Source organism: Neoarius graeffei, chromosome 14 (assembly GCF_027579695.1).
Source record: "Neoarius graeffei isolate fNeoGra1 chromosome 14, fNeoGra1.pri, whole genome shotgun sequence".
Taxonomy (NCBI): Eukaryota; Metazoa; Chordata; class Actinopteri; order Siluriformes; family Ariidae; genus Neoarius; species Neoarius graeffei.
The window spans coordinates 23,234,600-23,256,517 of NC_083582.1; the positions used below are offsets into that span (position 1 = coordinate 23,234,600).

At 41.1% G+C, this 21,918-nt stretch overlaps 1 protein-coding gene across 3 annotated transcripts in view; it reads left to right on the top strand.

Moving 5' to 3' along the window:
- The first annotated feature begins 876 nt into the window (after nt 1-876).
- Nucleotides 877-21,918, top strand: part of sgca (sarcoglycan, alpha) — a 90,434-nt gene continuing 69,392 nt past the window's right edge. Inside the window, exons 1-5 of one of the 3 annotated variants that reach the window (XM_060939444.1) lie at nt 877-908; nt 1,037-1,217; nt 1,711-1,839; nt 12,938-13,092; nt 13,185-13,254. In XM_060939444.1, the coding sequence (XP_060795427.1) occupies nt 1,181-1,217; nt 1,711-1,839; nt 12,938-13,092; nt 13,185-13,254 (391 nt within the window). In that variant the 5' untranslated portion in view covers nt 877-908; nt 1,037-1,180. The remainder of the gene's footprint in view (nt 909-1,036; nt 1,218-1,710; nt 1,840-12,937; nt 13,093-13,184; nt 13,255-21,918) is intronic. The other 2 variants (XM_060939445.1, XM_060939446.1) reach the window with 2 other exon arrangements.

Genomic DNA, 21,918 nt, shown 5'->3' on the forward strand with positions numbered 1-21,918 from the left:
AAAGCTTCTATGGATGAGCCCCCACTAAGCAGACATCATTTTTTCATCTTCAGTAAGTTCTTTATCCTGGTCAAGCATACCCTAGGGACACTACAATATCCCCTCCTCTGAGTGATCCTGTAATGTTTTTATCTGATGTTAAAGGCAGTGTAAGTAATTTATTTTAGAAGCATTGTTGTTATATTCCTTGAAATTCTCTTTACATCCCAAAAGCAATGAATAAATTAAATGCTCTGACAACAAAAAAACTGTCATCTATGTCACTCACAAAGCTGTAAAGAGTCCATTCAATAATTTCATTCGGTCCAAACAAAAAGATTCAATAGTCAAAGATTCTACCTGCCTGTTTATCTATCTACTTGCACACACTCTTCCCGTGCACTCATTACGAATAACCAGAGTCTTTCACAAGGCTATGAAGACATATTGCAGACACATTGCTAAATCTAGCGAGCTAGTTGACAGCTGTGAGTACTGATAATAGCCATGCACTGCAAAAAATTATGTCTTAGCAAGTGAAAATATCTTGAATATAGTTGAAACGATCTAGCATTTCCTATTAGAAAAATACAAGACACCAATTCTGAGATTATTAAACCTAGGTCTAGATTGCAACCAACTTATTCCAGGATGTCTTACCAAATGAAAATATCTGTCCATGCAGAAAGATAATTTCACTAGTACTAAGTAATTTTCTCCTCAAATTCAGTTTTCAATTTTTTTGCAGTGTGGTCATTGTTTACATTCATTATGATAATGTTAGATGTTTTCTTGTGTGTGAATGCTCCACCCTCCCAACACTGTTTCTTGTAGACTTGTCCTCCAGCAGTAACCAGGCAGTGCTCGTTCATGTGTTTTGGAGGAGTGGCTTTGGAGGGAGATATCAAGAGAGGGGATGGGACTTTTTGGTTGGATATTTTCAAAATCTAACTTATTCTTCTTGCTTTCTCCAAAATAACCTTCCTTAGCTTTAACTGAATTTACTCACTTATTTCAAGTGATTTTAAACCTTAACTTTCATAAACATCTGTTTCAGGCACTGTATCTGTCTACCAAGTAACATAGAATGACACATACAAACATGGCTTTATGGCTGAAGCAAAAATAGCTTCTCTTTTAAGCTCAATGGGGATGCTGCTGTCTTTTCCAGCTGGTCTTGTCAGTCAAATTTCAAAACAAGATGGCAGACAGATGCAACTGGGTTATAACACTCTCAGGCAAGTATTTGGACTTTTCTTTTGTTCTGCCAAATGACAAAATGTTTGATTTAGCCTTATTCATGAGTTCATGCACTACAGAGACAAGCTTTTGACTGACCAGTGGATATCAGCAGAATATAGCTTTAGTACAATGTCAGTGCATGACCTATATAGCTGTACTAAACCCATATTACTGTGTGTCCTATTCTATGTGAAAACACATTATAAATACAAATGTATAGTGAGGCACTTTTCATGAAAGTCAAGACCTATTTCCTTTTATTTTCCACATGATGTCTGTGTCAAGTAGTAAACTGTGTGTGTGAGGACTGTGCAAGCACAAAAGATAGTGATGTTTGTGACCGCTAATTTCCAGGATTGTGTAATTTCCAGGACTGCCAGACAGCTGGTTACCCTCCATCTACCTTCAGTGCTTGTATAAGAGTGTGTCACTCTAAATGATTCTGTAAAATGAATAAATGTAAATGAAACTGCATTTCTCTCTCCTCAGTGTGTACAGTCTGCATGCTGGTGGTTCAAGCAGACATCATAACGCACACTCCTGTGGGCCAGCTGTTTGTCCATGAGCTAAAGAGAGAAGTCTACCAAAATGAATTTGAGCCATTTCTCACACACTATGGTAAGCTGTATTAGGACCTTCTTGCACAAATTACATTTCCTTAATATATTCAGTTGACTCAGTATGCCAGTATAAAAGGATTAAAATGATGACATATTTGATTTGTGAGCTAAACATCAATAATTTCTCCCTTCTGATCCCTTTTTGCGCATCTTTGAGGCTGATGTTTGAGTGCTAACTGGCTAAGTAAGTAAGTAATATATATAACATAGAAATCTATAACGTAGTTTGCATGAAAAAACAGAGTACCTAAGACTTTGCACAGTACTATATACACATATATATATATATATATATATATATATATATATATACACACACACACACAGTGGCATGCAAAAGTTTGGGCACCCTTACTGAAAATGTCTGTTACTGTGAATAGTTAAGTGAGCAGAAGATGAACTGATCACCAAAAGGCATAAAGGTAAAGACGAGACATTTCTTTTCAGCGTTTTCTGCAAGATTTGTGTATTATTTTTGTTTTGCACAATTGGAGAATGAAAAAAGAAAAGGAACACCATGCGAAAGTTTGGGCACCCCGATATATTTGAGTTCTCAGGTAACTTTTACCAAGGTTCCAGACCTTAATTAGCTTATTGAGCTGTGGCTTGTTCAAATTCTTCGTTAGGAAAGGTCAGATGATTCAGATTTCAAAGCTGTATAAATTCTCTGACTCCTCAAACTTGTCCCTAAAATCAACAGTCATGGGCTCCTCTAAGCAACTCTCTTGTATTCTGAATAATAAAATAATTGATGCTCTCAAAGCAGGAGAAGGCTACAAGAACATAGCAAAGTGTTTTCAGGTAGCTATTTCCTCAGATTGTAATGTTATTAAGAAATGGCAGTTAACAGAAACAGTGGAGATCAAGGTGAGGTCTGGAAGATGAAGAAAACTTTCTGAAAGAACTGCTCGTTGGATTGTTAGAAAGGCAAATAAAAAAACCCTGTTTGACTGCAAAAGACCTTCAGAAAGATTTAGCAGACCCTGGAGTGGTGGCGCACTGTTCTACTATGCAGCGACACCTGAACAAATATGACCTTCATGGGAGAGTCATCAGAAGAAAACCTTTCCTGCATCCTAGCCACAAAATTCAGTGTCTGAAGTTTGCAAATGAACATCTAAGCAAGCCTGATGCATTTTGGAAACAAGTCCTGTGGACTGATGAAATCAAAATAGAACTTTTTGGACACAATGTGCAAAGGTATGTTTGGAGAAAAAAGGGTGCCAAATTCCAGGAAAAGAACACCTGCCCAACTCTGAAGCATGGGTATGGATTGATCATGCTTTGGGGTTGTGTTGCAGCCAGTGGCACAGGGCACATTTCATTGGTCGAGGGAAGCATGGATTCAAATAAATACCAGCAAATTCTGGAAGCAAACATCACACCATCTGTAAAAAAGCTGAAGTTAAAAAGAGGATGGGTCATACAATAAGATGACGATCCAAAACACACCTCAAAATCTACAGTGGAATACCTCAAGAGGCACAAGCTGAAGGTTTTGCCCTGGCCCTCACAGTCCCCTGACCTAAACATCATTGAAAATCTGTGGATAGATCTCAAAAGAGCAGTGCATGCAAGACAGCCCAAGAAACTTGTAGAACTGGAAGCCTTTTGCAAGGACGAATGTGTGAAAATCCCCCAGGTAAGAACTGAAAGATTATTAGCTGGCTACAAAAAGTGTTTACAAACTATGATACTTGCCAAAGGGGGTGTTACTAGGTACTAACCATACAGGGTGCCCAAACTTTTGCTTCAGGCCCTTTTCCTTTTTTTGTCATTTTGAAAATGTAAAAGATGAAAATAAAAAATTGTTTTTGCTTAAAATATAAAGGGAATGATTCATCTTTAACTTTATGCCTTTTGGAGATCATTTCATCTTCAACTTGCTTAAAGGGATAGTTCGGGATTTTTGACATGAATCTATATGGTATCCCCGTCAGCAGTGTCGTGCATCCACACTGACTTACCCCCGACAGTGTTCTGTGAGCCTAGATATTGTACAGTGTTGGTCAGTGCACAAGTAGTTCCGGCAGGTTTCCTGGGGTCTGCAAAGTAACACGTTTTTCTTCTCAAAACAGCTCGTGTTCGAATGAGTGATTTATTAGCATAACAAAACCCTTGTAGTCCAAAAAGTCACACCTTGTAATTGCTTGGGGCTACTTTCTCTCAATAGCGATCAGTGCGCGCTGTCACTGTTAACAGTTGTGTGCGAGCTAGCCAACAACTTTCATTAGTTGTTCGACAGTGTTTAGCAGCAGCAAATTGCTTTCCTCCTCAGTATACAAGTGCGCTTCCATGGCAGGGAAAAAGAAACTACCACTGCTGCCTATGTAGTGCCCTATTTATACAAATAGGAGTCATTCAGGATTCAGCCATGTTTTTGCTCCGTGTCATGGCTGAATCCTGAATGACTCCTATTTGTATAAATAGCTCGCACACAACTGTTAACAGTGACAGCGCGCACTGATCGCTATTGAGAGAAAGTAGCCCCAAGCAATTACAAGGTGTGACTTTTTGGACTACAAGGGTTTTGTTATGCTAATAAATCACTCATTCGAACACGAGCTGTTTTGAGAAGAAAAACGTGTTACTTTGCAGACCCCAGGAAACCTGCCGGAACTACTTGTGCACTGACCAACACTGTACAATATCTAGGCTCACAGAACACTGTCGGGGGTAAGTCAGTGTGGATGCACGACACTGCTGACGGGGATACCATATAGATTCATGTCAAAAATCCCGAACTATCCCTTTAACTGTTCACAGTAACAGCCATTTTGACCAGGGGTGTCCAAACTTTTGCATACCACTGTGTGTGTGTATATATATATATATATATATATATATATATATATATATATATATATAAAATAAAATATCCATCCATTATCTGTAGCCACTTATCCTGTGTAGGGTCGCAGGCAAGCTGGAGCCTGTCCCAGCAGACTATGGGCAAGAGATGGGGTATACCCTGGACAAGTCGCCAGGTCATCACAGGGCTGACACATAGAGACAAACAACCATTCACACTCACAGTCAATTTAGAGCCACCAATTAGCCTAACCTGCATGTCTTTGGACTGTGGGGGCAACCGGAGGGAACCCACGCAGACACGGGATAGAATGTGCAAACTCCACACAGAAAGGCCTCCGTCAGACTTCCGGTGTAGCGACTAATGGAGTAGGATGCGTTTCTCCGAGCTCCTGCAGCAACCTTTAAAAAAGAAACCTATTTTAGGTACACCTTTTGTATCTTTTTTCGGTGTGTGTGTTCTCCACCACCATAATTTGAATTTAACGCTGTTTTTTTGCTGATCTAAATGCCTCCAAAGCCTAAAGTACCTGTGCAGCCACCGCGGCCTGCTTCGCACGTTGCATCCCCGCTTCGTAGTGATTCTCCTTCTGGTCTGGCCGAAGCCGCAGGCGGCGCTGCTTTCCACGACTTTAAGGCCGAGCTGCTCTCGTCACTCCGTGTTGAGATGTCGGCTATTTTTAAAACTGAGCTTCAGGCTGCCTTGACCGAAAACTTGTCAAATATCAAGGCTGAGCTACAGGCAGTGAAGACTGAATTATCCAGTAGCATTACAAACATCCAGTCCGATGTGTGCACTCTGAAGACTACCGTAGGTGAAATGGAGACATCGCTGTCCTCCTGCGCCGACGACATTACTGCCTTACAGGCTAAAGTGGAGCATCTGACAACTGAACTGACGAGATTGGACAATAAATGCGAGGATTTGGAGGCGAGATCGCGGCGTAACAACATACGGCTAGTGGGCATTCCCGAAGACTTTTCCACCTCCTTTACTGCTACAGCTGTTTCCTCTCTGCTCAAGGAGGCCTTTAACCTCGCGAAGAAGCCTCTCGTGGACCGCGCTCATCGTACTCTCCAGCCGAAACCGAAGCCCGGAGAGCGCCCGCGCCCCATAATCGCTCGTCTGCACTACCATACAGACTGTGTGGACATACTGCGCCGAGCCAGGGCTCAGCAACGGATCAAGATTGGAGACATGAGTTTTTCTGTCTTCCCCGACCACACTCCGAGGACGGCCCGTGCCCGAGCCTCCTTTAATGAGGTCCGACGCCAGCTCCGCGAAATACCGGGGATTCGCTTTGGTTTGCTGTACCCGGCGCGCCTCCGGGTCACTCATAACGGTGCAGAGAAGGAGTTTAAATCACCAGAAGAGGCCAGCGCATTCATCAGATCGCTCAGTAGTGAGAGAACCGAGAAATGATACACAACCTTGAGGAAGCAGAGTCAGTTAATATTGACAGTTATTACTTTATTTCATTTGTTTCCTCTTTTCTTTACTATTCTCATATACGCACACTGTGTGGTTTTCAGTTTTCACTTTAACTTGGACTTGATTGGTTGTACCGATCTGTCAAATGTTGCTAGGACTGCAGGAGCTCAATCCGAAGCTCGATAGTCATGCTCAAAGCCGCAAGTTTTCGTTTTGGGGATCTGACTCCTTGTGGAGTTGGCACTGGGTTCTCCATCGTTTGGGGATGGGGTCGTTGTAAGTGCGGTGGGGTGGGGGGTTCAATTTGTAAGTGTGGTGGGTTTTTTTTTTTTTGTGTGTGTGTGTGTGTGGTTTTTTGCGTTTTTTCCCCTCTTTTCCTTCCTTCCCTGGGGGTCCGCTTTCAGTCTATTTCTATCTCTAGGAACTTAACATATGTCCACCAACGCTCATACTTCTGATATTCCACATATTGGGTCCTCTGTGAGATTTTTGAGCTGGAATATTAATGGCATGGGGAGTCCAATTAAGAGATCAAGGATATTTGCTCATTTGAAACGTCTTAAAGCTGACCTAGTGTTTCTGCAGGAAACCCACATGCGCATCAAAGATCAGGTCAGACTTAAATGTTCCTGGGTTTCTGAGGTGTTTCACTCTAATTTCAACTCTAAAGCCAGGGGGGTTGCTATTTTAATTGGTAAGTCAATCCAGTTTTCAGCTTCTAAGGTGATAGACAAAAACGGCAGATACTTAATTGTTACAGGCACGCTATTCCATACTCTCGTTTTATTAGTTAACATATATGCCCCCAATTCTGATGATCCACACTTTATGAATAAACTTTTTGAATGTCTTCCCTCATTGAACAACAGCCTTCTTATAATTGGAGGGGACATGAACTGTGTAATTGATCCCAACCTAGACCGCTCTAACCCACGAACTCTGATCCCTTCTTTAATGTCAAGGTCACTTTCAGGTTTTATGTCTAATAACAGTTGCATTGATCCTTGGAGATTTTATAACCCTTGTAGCAAGGAATATTCTTTTTTTTTTCAGATGCATCAGTCTTTCTCTCGGATTGATTATTATTTCATTGATGCTAAACTAATTCCCCAAAGTACTGTCTGTTAATTATCACCCGATTGTTATTTCTGACCATGCTCCTCTTTCTTTAGATATTTAGTTTTCTTCACAACCCCGTTACTCAACACCTTGGAGGTTCAATACATTACTTCTCTCAGATGATAAGTTCACAGAATTTATTGCAACTAAAATTGATGATTATATCTCTATAAATCAGAATGATATGGAACCTGTTTCTTGTTCACTGCTGTGGGAATCATTAAAAGCATACTTGCAGGGACAAATTATTTCCTACTCTGCCCACTTGAATAAGTCCCGTAAAACCAAATTGCAAGAACTCTCTATTAATATCATCAAATTGGACCAACAACTCGCTACTTGCCCCTCTCCCAGTTTACTTAAACAGCGTGTTGATTTACAGACTGAATTTGATCTCATCACCACTAGTGATGCAGAGCGACTTCTCTTACGATCACGCTCCACATATTATGAACATGGCGACAAGGCAAGTCGGCTCCTGGCTCATCAACTACGTCGCCAGGCAGCCTCACGTATGATCCTTCAGATAAAAGATTCATCTGGCTCATTGTATAAGGATCCCATTACCATTAATTCTGTTTTTCACTCATTTTATTCCTCTTTATATACATCTGAATCTTCACCTGACACCACTGAAGTGAATTCATTCCTAGATAGCCTCAATTTTCCTGTGTTAAGCTTAGATGCTGCTAAAAAACTAGACTCCCCATTAACGGTAGAAGAAATCACTCTCGCTGTGAGTAGCATGCAAAATAACAAAGCTCCTGGCCCTGATGGATTCCCAGTTGAATTTTTTAAGAGATTTCAGGAAAAACTGCTCCCTTTACTGCATGCTGTTTATAAAGAATCACTGGAACATGGCACTCTCCCTCCCACTTTAAGGCAAGCCTCCATAAGTCTCCTCTTAAAAAAAGATAAGGATCCAAATCTCTGCAGCTCATACAGACCTCTCTCATTAATAAATGTAGATGCTAAGATCCTTGCTAAAGCTTTGGCCTGTCGCCTGGAAAACATTGTACCAACTATTGTCTCACATGAGCAAACTGGATTTGTTAAGGGGCGGCAGTTATTTTTTTAATGTCCGCACACTCCTAAATATTATTTATTCTAAAACTACCACAACAACACCTGAAGTAGTAATCTCGGTTGATGCAGAAAAAGCTTTTGACAGGGTTGAATGGGACTATTTATTTACTGTACTAAAGAAATTTGGACTGGGAAATGGCTTCATTTCATGGATACGTCTCCTTTATACATCTCCACAAGCAAGCATCTCCACTAATGGCATCCAATCCAGTTTTTTTACTCTAACCCGTGGTACCAGACAGGGGTGTCCCCTATCTCCTCTATTGTTCGCACTAGCTATAGAGCCCTTGTCAGTCTTTCTGAGGTCCTCCTCAACTTTTAGAGGGATCTCACGATTGGGCACAGAATTTAAGTTGTCACTTTATGCTGATGATTTATTGTTATATGTCTCAGATCCTGTCCTTTCCATTCCCACAATTTTATCTGCTTTCCAGAGATTTGGATCATTCTCAGGCTATAAAGTGAATATCTCTAAAAGCGAATGCTATCCTATTAATGCTTCAGCATCACAGCTTACACAGTCAGATGTCCCTTTTAAGATGAATCTGTCTGGCTTTAGGTATCTTGGGATCAGCGTTACCAGAACGTTAAAGTCACTTTTTTCTGCTAATTTTTTGCCTTTAATGTCTAAAATTAAATCTGACTTCCAAAGATGGAGAAGCTTGCCTCTCTCGTTAATTGGAAGAATTCACGCAGTTAAAATGAACATCTTGCCCAAATTTCTATTTTTGTTCCATTGTCTCCCACTTTTCCTGCCAAAGCAGTTTTTTAAAACAATTGATCAAACTATTTCTGATTTCTTATGGTGTGGAAAGGCTCCCAGGATCCGTAAATCCATACTTCAGAGATGTAAATTCAATGGTGGATTGACACTTCCGAATTTCCAACTGTATTATTGGGCGGCACATATTCATAAAATTTTCATTTTGGTTCAAATCTACCAATCTGCCATGGTGCTACTTGGAGGCACAGTCATGTGTTTCATCCTCCTTACCTGCTTTACTTACCTCTTCTATTCCATCTAACCCCTCTGGCTTTACGAATAATCAAGTGGTTCTCTCCACACTTAAAATTTGGTATCAGTTTAGGAAGCACTTCAAATTTAAGTCAGCATCTACATTAGCTCCTTTACTGAAGAATAATTTATTTCAACCTCCGTTTACAGATTCAACCTTTCTTGCATGGCATAATAAAGGCCTGAAATGTTTTAAAGACCTTTACAAGGATGGTATTTTTCGCAGCTTTATAGATCTCTCAAAAGAATTTCATCTCCCACCTTATCTCTTTCGATACTTTCAAATTAGACACTGCGCTAAAGCTTTGTTTCCAGTTTTTCCTTCCTTACCGCCTACTCTACACTGGGAGGTGTTTTTAAACCGCGATCCACTTCAAAAATCATTTATTTCTAAAGTTTATAACGAACTTCTTTCTTTTGATTGCTCACCAGTTACTAAAGTTAAGACTGCCTGGGAAGATGAACTGGATCTAAACTTGGAGGATGACTGGTGGGACACTGCTCTTAAGAAAATTCACACAAGCTCATCCTGTGCTCGTCTCACACTTATACAGTTTAAAGTACTGTTTAGAGTCCATTTTTCCAAAGCTCAATTGTCTCAAATCTATCCCAGTATTGCTGACAAATGCGACAAATGTCATGCCTCATCCTGCAATTTAACCCATATGTTCTACTCTTGTCCACTACTCTCTTGCTTCTGGTTGAATTATTTTGATACCATGTCTAAAATACTATCAGTGACCATAAAAGTCTCCCCCCATGTTGCTATATTCGGGCTCCCAGAGGACCATAACCGGTTTACCTCTCATCAATTGGATATTTTAGCTTTTACTTCCTTACTGGCAAGACGCCACCTTCTACTCCACTGGAAGTCGACTAAAGCTCCCTTGAGTCGTCAGTGGCTCAATGACGTCATGTCTTTTCTAAAGTTGGAAAAGATCAGATATTCAGTGAACGGTAACTGTGCTAAATTTTATAACAAGTGGCTTCCCTTTCTTACATTCTTCCACTCTCTCCAGTCTCTGCCCCCTAACTGACGGACCCTCTTGCTCCCTTTTTTTATTTATTTTAGGTTTTTTTTTTTCCCTTTTGGTTTTATTTGTACTGTGCAGTTTTAATATTTAATTATTACATAATAGAATTTCATTATCAATTATTTTTATTTTTATTTTTTGTATTGTGTAATGTTCTTGTTTTGTATGAAAAAAAAAAATCCTAATAAAAATATTAAAAAAAAAAAAAGAAAGGCCTCCGTCAGCCACTGGGCTCAAACCCAGAACCTTGTTGCTGTGAGGCAACACTACTACACCACTGTGCCACCTAATGTAAAAGTAATAAAATAGAAATCTATAACAAAGTTTGTATAAAAAAACCCCAAAGGGTATCTAAAACTTTTGCACAGTACTATACAGTGGCGGCTCCTGAATTTTTTTTCAGGGGGGGGGGATTTTCCCCCATTATGTCTACACGGACCATAAATGTCCACAGGACTGAAGTAAATTGACCTAGGTAGCAAATCAATTGGCCGAACTTGTTTTTGCCTGGTAAATTCAGATATCAATATAGACAATATCTCTTCTCTCCACTAGGTGGCAACACTGAACAAGTTAAAGGTGGCAAACTAAGGTAGCCTAGTAAACTAGACCCACCCGCCTAGCGGCCAAAAATATTTTTGCCTACGAGTGGCAAATATTCACATTTAGTCTGGCTTGCCAGGCTAAAACTAAGGAAGATTCATTGTGAAGCCTTCAAAGCAAAACATTTGGCATCACAATCAATTAATATTATATTATTCATTTATTTTCTCATATTTTTCCAGTATTCCATAATAATAAGTAGACACAAATTCTTAACTGTAAACATATTCTAATTTCTTCATTCTAAAGAATGCAATTAAAGTGGCAGGATATAAATCCAAAACAAGTGTTTATTTAAGTTTTGAAAAAGATGAAGAAAAGCATAACCATCAAACAAACATGTGCAGCTTAATTATGTGTTTTTTATATGGAATTGCACCATTTTAACAACAAATAATAATTCTAAATAAATTCTGCAGTTTTTTTCCCAAGAATTCCTCCAGAAAGCCATGCCTTAAAAGGAAATTTAAAGTATTACAAGCATGTCAATGAACACAAAAGGCTTTAGTTATTTAGCTATATACACACAAGGTTTTGTAGTCAGTGCAACTTGGCTTAACAAGTTGGAAAAAAGGTAAGGTGCTGCTGGCTCCAATGAACACATACTGTACAATATATAAAAACTGAAAATATGCTTAATTTACACCAAATCAGAGAGAACTTGAGGCTACTGAAATATTCCAAGCATGGCAATGTTAAACTGCCATTGGTAAAACAAAAACATGGCAATGTTAAACTGCCATTGGTAAAACAACTGCCATTGGTAACACATACACACAAAAAAACCTTTTGCCTAGTAAATTCAAATATCAGATATCACTGTACCGTCTGCTGTGCTACTTCCAGGGTGGAAGAGAACACAAGGGTAGCAAAAAAGAGCATTGACTACATCACAGCCAGCTAGCCAAGTTTTCCGGTGGTACCAGTTCTTGTTAAAACCTCTTGAGTAGGTCTTCTCCCCCTTCGTAGACACTTGCTTGATGTTTAAATTCGGTCTAGGAGGTCCTAGCTGTTTGATTGCTGTTTTCTCCTCATTGGTACGACGACTAAAGGGAACTTCTTTCAGAGACGCTATTGTATTGTTGCACTCAACACTCGCCTCCATCTTCATAGAATGTTCACACATTTCCCGCGCAAGTTGCGTTTTCCAGCCCAAAATTATGTTCAAAACCCGCCAAAATGCACTTAAAACCGCCCAATCTGGCAACACTTGCACGGCGCAACAGGCGTATGACTTAAGCACGCTGCTTGTGCGAGCACATAAAACCTAATAGAAAATGCATTGGGAGCATGATTTTCAAAAAAAAAATGTACGTACCATTACTGTCAATGGGAGATTTTGGGGCAAATCTGAACCTGACAGAAATCACACCAAAAGGGCGTGGCTACACCAGGCGCGACCTTAGCCTGATTGGACAATGATATTACTGTTGCCGTGGTAGTAGGAGTAGATAAAAAAAATATCTCCCTCCCTGTTTGGGAGTGCGTCGCCCAAATTGCCCCTATTAACGAGCCGCCAGTGGTACTATATATATATATATATATATATATATATATATATATATATATATATATATTGTGTGTGTGTGTAATTTTATTCTCCAATCTGTGCTGTTTTTGCAATATTATATTCTAACTAGCTACCATTAACCAACTAGTGATATTGTTAGCACTGTGTGAAGCCGGACTTCTTTCGAAAATTGGAGTGTGATGCATCTTAGTTCACATATGAAGCCAGATCCCACCCAACAGCTCTCAGTGGCAATTAGAGAATCACAACACTGTGGGAACCCCTCCTGACTCTGTAGTTTTGAATTTACAATAAAACAAACACATTGCAGTTTTCAATATTTATTCCTTCTTACCTCTTTTACACATCACATAATTCACTGAATTATTTTTTTGTAAATCATGCACATTTATCATTTTGTACACATCAATCAGACTCCCAATTGCCATATTTCATTGCCTATATCATTACCCTTTATGTAACTAGGACGTGTGTATAATGACCCCATGGTGTTCAAGTGCAACAAGCAGCAGTTCCCAGACCTGCCACGCTGGCTGCGCTTCACACAGCGCCACCCATATGACAATGGCTTCCTGTATGGTACACCGCTGCCCCAAGACCTAGGCAAAAACATCATCGAGGTACAAAGCAACTAAGTGAACTAAATATTGATTCAAATTTATGTAAAGTTGCTCTTTTATAGTGGTGATGTCTGTCCCACATTTCCATTTAGATTTTTGTCACAAATAAACGAAGTTACGAGACTTTCAAGGAGCGCCTTGTTATAAACATTGGGCCTGCAGGTAAAAAAAACAAAAAACAACCCACATATCTATAGTACAAGGGGATACGTTCATCCATAATAATGAAAGAGTTAGTCTCATGAGTTATTCTTAGTTAAACACTTCTTTAAATCATAATTACCCGAACTGATAGTAATAGTTTGAGCCATGCTACCTTTTCTGATAACAGTTGTAAAGCACATTTAAATCCCAAATAATTGTAATATAAATAATTTTGAAGGACTTGGAGCCTTAAAATTGCCTGAGCCTTCAAATCTCTTGATAAGCTGACTTGGGATCATTCTGAAGGAAATAGGAGATGGAGCAAATGTGACCATTAAAAATTTAGACTTGCAGACTTTTACTTGACTTTATATCTTATAGGTCAAAAGGACCAGAAATTAATTGAAACACAATTGAAATTGAAACCAAAATGAAAAACCAAAAAACGTCAGTGATGTTGATATGTATCAGTAACAGTGCTGAAAATCAGAGTTCGGAGCAGCCTCCAAACATGGCCGCTCTGGACTACAACTCCCAAGCACCACAGTACCCCTCATCTCCAGAATACTAACAAGTGCACCTGTCTCCTACTTGCCAGTAATCACTTCCCTATATAAGCTCATCAGTCACAAACACCTGTTGCAAAGTATCATTCTGTGTCTCCGTACCTGATCATACCAAGCCTTCTGTCTTTCTGCCTGTTTACTCGTGTTTCGACTCTGTTTACATTTATTTCCCAACTCCGTTTCCTCACCTGCTCTTTGACATCCCATTTGTTGATTGAACGACCCATGTCCATCCCTGACTATGTCTTCAGATGACTGGTTTGGATTTGTTGACAGTTTGTGATGCACCCATTCTCCCCTGCGCTTGCATCCGTAAGTGCCTGCACCCTGACAGGATACTTCGCCAGGAGAGCATCAGCAAATGATAAGCAATCTTAATACTGGAATGTTGCAACTCACTGGTGTTGTCTTGCAGGCCATCCTGACATGCCCCTCATCCTCCTTTGGTGCAGCCCAAATGGTTCCGTGTCCCGAAAAGTATTCAGGGGAAGTTTCTGACTGCAAGGGATTTCTTCTACAATGCTCCCTATATTTTCCCACTCTCACGGGAGCCACAGAGGAACAGAAGATCACCCAATTCCTCTATCTTCTCACAGGCAAGGCTTTACAGTAGGCTAGTGCTGTTTGGGAGCATGGGGGTGAACATATCACCTCATACAATAGATTTATTGAACTGTTCAAGTGAGTTTTTGATCACCAACCTGAAGGTGTCGAAGTCAGCAAACCTGCTAACCATCAGACAGGGAGATAGGAGAGTGGCCGAGTATGCATTAGAATTTTGCATGCTAGCTGCCGGTAGTGGCTGGAACAAGTCTGCTCTTAAGGCCACCTTTCATCAAGGTCTACGCCCTGAAGTGCTCCCTGAATTGGCATGCCGTGGCAAACATCTAACTCTACACTCCCTCATTGAGCTGGCTATTCACCTAGACCACCTTCTGAGAAACCGACCCATGTTACAGTCTCCTCCAGCCCCTCCTACTACTCCGGCATCCCCGACCCCCATGGAGGTCTCTCATGCTCACCTACAACATTCAGAGAGGGATAGGAGGCACCAGGAGGGATTGTGTTTCTACTGTGGTGAGTCCAGCCATCTGATAGCCAAGTGCCCAGTTCGCCAACCAAACCCTAAGAAGGAGAGTCATATCCATCAAGAAACCAGTCAACCTAGCCTGGTGAGTCATGAAATGGTTCACATATCACATTATCTAAAGATGCCTATACTGTTAAAGCTGCCAGACTTGACCCATGTTCTTTCTGCCTTCATAGACTCGGGGGCAGGGGGAACCTGATCAGTAACACAATCATCCAGAAATACAACTTACCCATGGAAGAACTCCAATGACCTGTAAACCTTAAGGCCACTGATGGGGGTCCCATTGGTGATGGGCTTATGTCCACATGCAAGTCACTCCTTGAAATCCAGGTGGGAGCACATCATGCTTAACACATTTCCTTGTTGGTCACTCACACAGCCCATCATGATCTTGTCTTGGGGTTCCTGTGGCTCCAGCTTCATGACCCTCTCATCTCAAGGCAACATAAAGAAATTCTTCAATGGTCCCCATCTTGCTTCCAGAACTGCCTGAAACTCCCACAAATCTTGATATCATCCACCTAGGTCAAGAGTCCACTGCCTGACTCCTTAGACAATGTTCCTTCATGTTACCTGGACCTCAAGGAAGTTTTTAGTAAGGGTAAGGCTAGTGGTTTGCCTCCTCATCAAACCTATGACTGTGTCATTGACCTCTTCCCAGGTACTACTCCTCACAACCACATATACCCCTTGTCCATCACCAAATAAGCTGCCATGGAAGAGCATGTACTTTGCAACAAGAGTACATTAGGCCATCAACATCTCCAGCTTCAGCCAGCTTCTTTTTTGTGGACAAGAAAGGAGGAGGTCTTCGTCCCTGCATATACTATAGAGGCTTGAACCAAATCAGTCAAATATCCCTATCCACTTCCCCTGGTGCAATCAGCTTTGGAACAGCTAAGATCAGCCAAGATCTTCTCAAAGCTGGAACTTTAAAGTGCCTACAACCTAGTCAGGATTTGAGAAGGCGATGAGTGGAAGACTGCATTTAGTACTACATCTGGGCACTTCGAATATTTGGTCATGCCTTATGTCTTTCTTGCGTGCCAAGTATTTTCCAGTGTCTCATAAATGATGTACTCAGAGACATGCTGGGGAGGTTTGTAATAGCTTACATAGACGACATCCTGATCTACCCCCTCAACGAAAATTCGCATCACAAACATGTAAAGTCAGTACTCACCCAACTATTGAAGAACCACTGGTATGTTCAAGCAGAGAAATGTGAGTTTCACATCCACCAGATATCCTTCCTTGGGTACATCTTCAGTGCAGAAGGCACAAGCATGGACCAGAGCAAGGTCTTGGCAGTCATATCTTGGCCAACTCCCACTACCATAAAAGAACTACAATACTTCCTGGGGTTTGCAAATTTTTATCATTGCTTCATCCGCGGATTCAGCACGACTGCCACTCCTCTCATGACCCTGCTCAAGAAGGGGCTGCAACGCCTCCAGTGGAACCCAGCAGCCGAGGAAGCTTTCAACCAGCTCAAGACCATCTTCACAACCGCTCCCATCCTTCAGCATCCAGACCCTACCAAACCTTTTGTCATAGAGGTCAATGCCTCAGAGACCAGAGTAGGAGGGGGTCTTTTCTCAGCACCTAGGGGATAAACCAAACTTACACCCCATTGCTTTCTACTCCAAGAAACTCACCCCAGCTGAGCAGAACTATGACATTGGCAAACGAGAACTCCTAGCTATTAAACTGGCACTAGACGAATGGAGACACTGGTTAGAGAGCACCACACATCCATTCACTATCCTTGCAGACCATAAAAATCTAGAATACTTGAAGACAGCTAAACACCTGAACCCACATCAAGCTAGATGAGCCTTGTTCTTCACCCAATTCCAATTCATGATCTCCTACTGCCCTGGTTCTAGAAACACTAAAGCAGACTCTCCAGAATCCATGCCACTTCAAACCACACTCCAGAGCCCACACCCATCTTATCACCTGAATGCTTTGTGCAAGCCATGTCCTGGGACATACTGTAGATAAGGAAATAGTGTAATCTCAACCTCCCAATCTGCCTGAGAACTGTCCCCCTGGACTCATGTATGTGTCACCCTGATTCTGAGGTAAACTCATCACTTGGGCCCACCCCTCTCTGGCCATGGGACACCTCAGTAGTCACTGAACCTATCAACTTCTCAAAAATAACTATTGGTGGGAGAACATGGTCTCTGAAATTAACCACTTTGTTTCATCCTGCTCCACCTGTGCCCAAGTGAAGGTACCACAAGCTCCACCTGTCGGACAGCTCTGTACACTCCTGGTGACTCAATGACCCTGGTCACATAAAGCCATAGTCTTTATCACTGACCTACCCTGATTCCAAGGCAATACAGTTATCCTAGTGGCCAAAGATCAATTCTCCAAAGCCCTCAAACTGCTCCCTCTACCTGGTCTACCCATGGCATTTGAAACCATAGAACTCCGATTTAATCACGTCTTCAGATATTACTGTATCCCTGAAGATATTGTCAGTGACCTGGGTCCCCGGTTCATCTCCAGGTTATGGGTTAAGTTCATGGACAAGCTAGGGGTATTGGTGAGCTTAACTTCTGGATACCACCCACAATCCAATGGCCAGGTGGAATGCGCCAACCAGGAGGTAGGCTGCTTCCTCAGGATTTTCTGTATGAGGAACCAGAAAGATTGGGCATGATTCCTTCCCTGGGCAGAATATGCACAAAACTCTTTGAAACATTCTGCTAGTCAGTTAACTCCGTTTCAATGTATCCTTGGCCATCAACCACCACTCTTCCCCTGGGATGATTCCCCAACTCAAATCCTAGTGGTGGACGCTTTGTTTAAGAGGACTGAGCAAGTATGGGAGGAAGTTCACCAAAGACTAGAACTAGTCAACAATAAGTATAAGTAGTACGCAGACAAGCATAGAAGGGAGACCCCGGAATATGCTCCAGGCGACCAAGTGTGGGTGTCCACTAAGGACTCACGAGAGCCAAATACCTGCCAGAAGCTCCAAGCCTGATCCATTGGTCTTTATAAGGTGATTTGCAAGGTCAGTGAGGTTACATATAGTATACAGTGGTGCTTGAAAGTTTATGAATCCTTTAGGATTTTCTATATTTCTCTATAAATATGACCTTAACATCATCAGATTTTCACACAAGTCCTATAAGTAGATAGAGAACCCAGTTAAACAAATGAGACAAAAATATTATACAACCCCGATTCCAAAAAAGTTGGGACAAAGTACAAATTGTAAATAAAAACGGAATGCAATTATGTGGAAGTTTCAAAATTCCATATTTTATTCAGAATAGAACATAGATGACATATCAAATGTTTAAACTGAGAAAACTTCTGATTTTGAGTCGTCTGACCACATAACAGTTTTCCACTTTCCCACAGTCCCTTTTAAATGAGCCTTGGCCCAGAGAAGACGTCTGCGCTTCTGGATCATGTTTAGATACGGCTTCTTCTTTGAACTATAGAGTTTTAGTTGGCAACGGCGGATGGCACGGTGAATTGTGTTCACAGATAATGTTCTCTGACTGAGCCCATTTTGTGATTTCCAATAGAGAAGCATGCCTGTATGTGATGCAGTGCCGTCTAAGGGCCCGAAGATCATGGGCACCCAGTATGGTTTTCCGGCCTTGACCCTTAAGCACAGAGATTCTTCCAGATTCTCTGAATCTTTTGATGATATTATGCACTGTAGATGATGATATGTTCAAACTCTTTGCAATTTTACACTGTCGAACTCCTTTCTGATATTGCTCCACTATTTGTCGGCGCAGAATTAGGGGGATTGGTGATCCTCTTCCCATCTTTACTTCTGAGAGCCACTGCCACTCCAAGATGCTCTTTTTATACCCAGTCATGTTAATGACCTATTGCCAATTGACCTTATGAGTTGCAATTTGGTCCTCCAGCTGTTCCTTTTTTGTACCTTTAACTTTTCCAGCCTCTTATTGCCCATCCCAACTTTTTTGAGATGTGTTGCTGTCATGAAATTTCAAATGAGCCAATATTTGGCATGAAATTTCAAAATGTCTCTCTTTCGACATTTGATATGTTGTCTACATTCTATTGTGAATATAATATCAGTTTTTGAGATTTGCATATTATTGCATTCCGTTTTTATTTACAATTTCTACTTTGTCCCAACTTTTTTGGAATCGGACAGGAGTGTCTGTCAGTAACATTGCTGAAAACAGGAATTTGGAAAACCTGTCTCCTATTTGCCAGTAATCACTCCCCTATATAAGCTCAGCAGTCACAAACACCCACTGCGAAGTAATGTTCTGTGTCTCCATACCTGATTGTACCAAGCCTTCTGACTTCCTGCCTGTCTACTTGTGTTTCGACTCTGTTCACATTTATTTCTAGACTCCATTTCCAAACCTGCACTTTGACATCCCATTTGTTGATTGACCGACCCATGCTTGTCCCTGACTACATCTTCAGCTGACTGATTTGGATTTGTTGACAGTTTGTGACACACCTGCTCTCCCCTGCACCCAGGAGAAAGACCCTATGGTGAAAAAGGCATTAGACTATGACGTCAGAAAGCTCTGCACAAAGCTGAAAAATGCTTAATTTGGATCCAAAGCAGACCAACTGAACTTTGCAAGTGAACAGCACAACACAGAGGAGTTCAGATTCATGACGATGCCCACGTCTTTGTCATGCATTAACAGGCCATTGATTCCACCAAGAAAACTGGAAGAGCAGTTCCCAAAACACTTTTCTGCATGCCCATATATACCACAACCTGAATTAGAACACCCTGAGAACTACCCATACCTACTACCACCAGTATTGATACATCTACTCCCAGTCATACTGAAGTTGTAGATAGTATGAGAAGACTGAAGAATGGTAGATGTCAAGTCACAGATAAAGTGTTCTGAGAACAGCTTAAATATTCAAGATCAGCATGGCTGATAAAGTATATCACACTGCTAGTAGGTATGATATGGTCTTGTCTGCAGATCCCTATCAACTGGCTGGTGGCATCACTTGCTTGCACAAGAGAGGGCTGAAATCGCTTGCTGAAAACTATAGAGGTCTAAGTATAATTGGTACAGTGTCCAAAGTGATGTCTGGGATCATCATTGACAGACTCAGAGAATCATAAGAAGGAGTGTTACTACTGACACGGTTTGGATTTTGGGCCAACAAATCAACATGCGATGCCATATTTATCTTGTGCCAGATTCTTGATATCTCAAAGAAGACAAGAACCCCAGTCTTTATAGCCTTTATTGACCTTAAGGATGCATACGACTGGATTCCTTGAGATGCTTTGTTCTGATGTCTCGACATACAACCCCGATTCCAAAAAAGTTGGGACAAAGTACAAATTGTAAATAAAAACGGAATGCAATGATGTGGAAGTTTCAAAATTCCATATTTTATTCAGAATAGAACATAGATGACATATCAAATGTTTAAACTGAGAAAATGTATCATTTAAAGAGAAAAATTAGGTGACTTTAAATTTCATGACAACAACACATCTCAAAAAAGTTGGGACAAGGCCATGTTTCCCACTGTGAGACATTCCCTTTTCTCTTTACAACAGTCTGTAAACGTCTGGGGACTGAGGAGACAAGTTGCTCAAGTTTAGGGATAGGAATGTTAACCCATTCTTATCTAATGTAGGATTCTAGTTGCTCAACTGTCTTAGGTCTTTTTTGTCGTCTCTTCCATTTTATGATGTGCTAAATGTTTTCTATGGGTGAAAGATCTGGACTGCAGGCTGGCCAGTTCAGTACCCGGACCCTTCTTCTACGCAGCCATGATGCTGTAATTGATGCAATATGTGGTTTGGCATTGTCATGTTGGAAAATGTAAGGTCTTCCCTGAAAGAGATGTCATCTGGATGGGAGCATATGTTGCTCTAGAACCTGGATATACCTTTCAGCATTGATGGTGTCTTTCCAGATGTGTAAGCTGCCCATGCCACACGCACTAATGCAACCCCATACCATCAGAGATGCAGGCTTCTGAACTGAGTGCTGATAACAACTTGGGTCGTCCTTCTCCTCTTTAGTCCGAATGATATGGCGTCCCTGATTTCCATAAAGAACTTCAAATTTTGATTCGTCTGACCACAGAACAGTTTTCCACTTTTCCACAGTCCATTTTAAATGAGCCTTGGCCCAGAGAAGACGTCTGCGCTTCTGAATCATGTTTAGATACGGCTTCTTCTTTGAACTATAGAGTTTTAGCTGGCAACGGCAGATGGCACTGTGAATTGTGTTCACAGATAATGTTCTCTGGAAATATTCCTGAGCCCATTTTGTGATTTCCAATACGGGAGCATGCCTGTATGTGATGCAGTGCCGTCTAAGAGCCCGAAGATCACGGGCACCCAGTATGGTTTTCCGGCCTTGACCCTTAAGCACAGAGATTCTTCCAAATTCTCTGAATCTTTTGATGATATTATGCACTGTAGATGATGATATGTTCAAACTCTTTGCAATTTTACACTGTCGAACTCCTTTCTGATATTGCTCCACTATTTGTCGGTGCAGAATTAGGGGGATTGGTGATCCTCTTCCCATCTTTACTTCTGAGAGCCGCTGCCACTCCAAGATGCTCTTTTTATACCCAGTCATGTTAATGACCTATTGCCAATTGACCTAATGAGTTGCAATTTGGTCCTCCAGCTGTTCCTTTTTTGTACCTTTTAACTTTTCCAGCCTCTTCTTGCCCCTTTCCCAACTTTTTTGAGATGTGTTGCTGTCATGAAATTTCAAATGAGCCAATATTTGGCATGAAATTTCAAAATGTCTCACTTTCGACATACGTTGTCAATGTTCTATTGTGAATACAATATCAATTTTTGAGATTTGTAAATTATTGCATTCCATTTTTATTTACAATATGTACTTTGTCCCAACTTTTTTGGAATCGGGGTTGTACGTCTCAGATGCCCACACTTCATTTCTATACTGCATGCTCTGTATACAGACACAGGCCTGTATTAGAGGAACTGCCAGCTTCTTTGAGACCCTGGTGGGCTGTCGTCAAGGT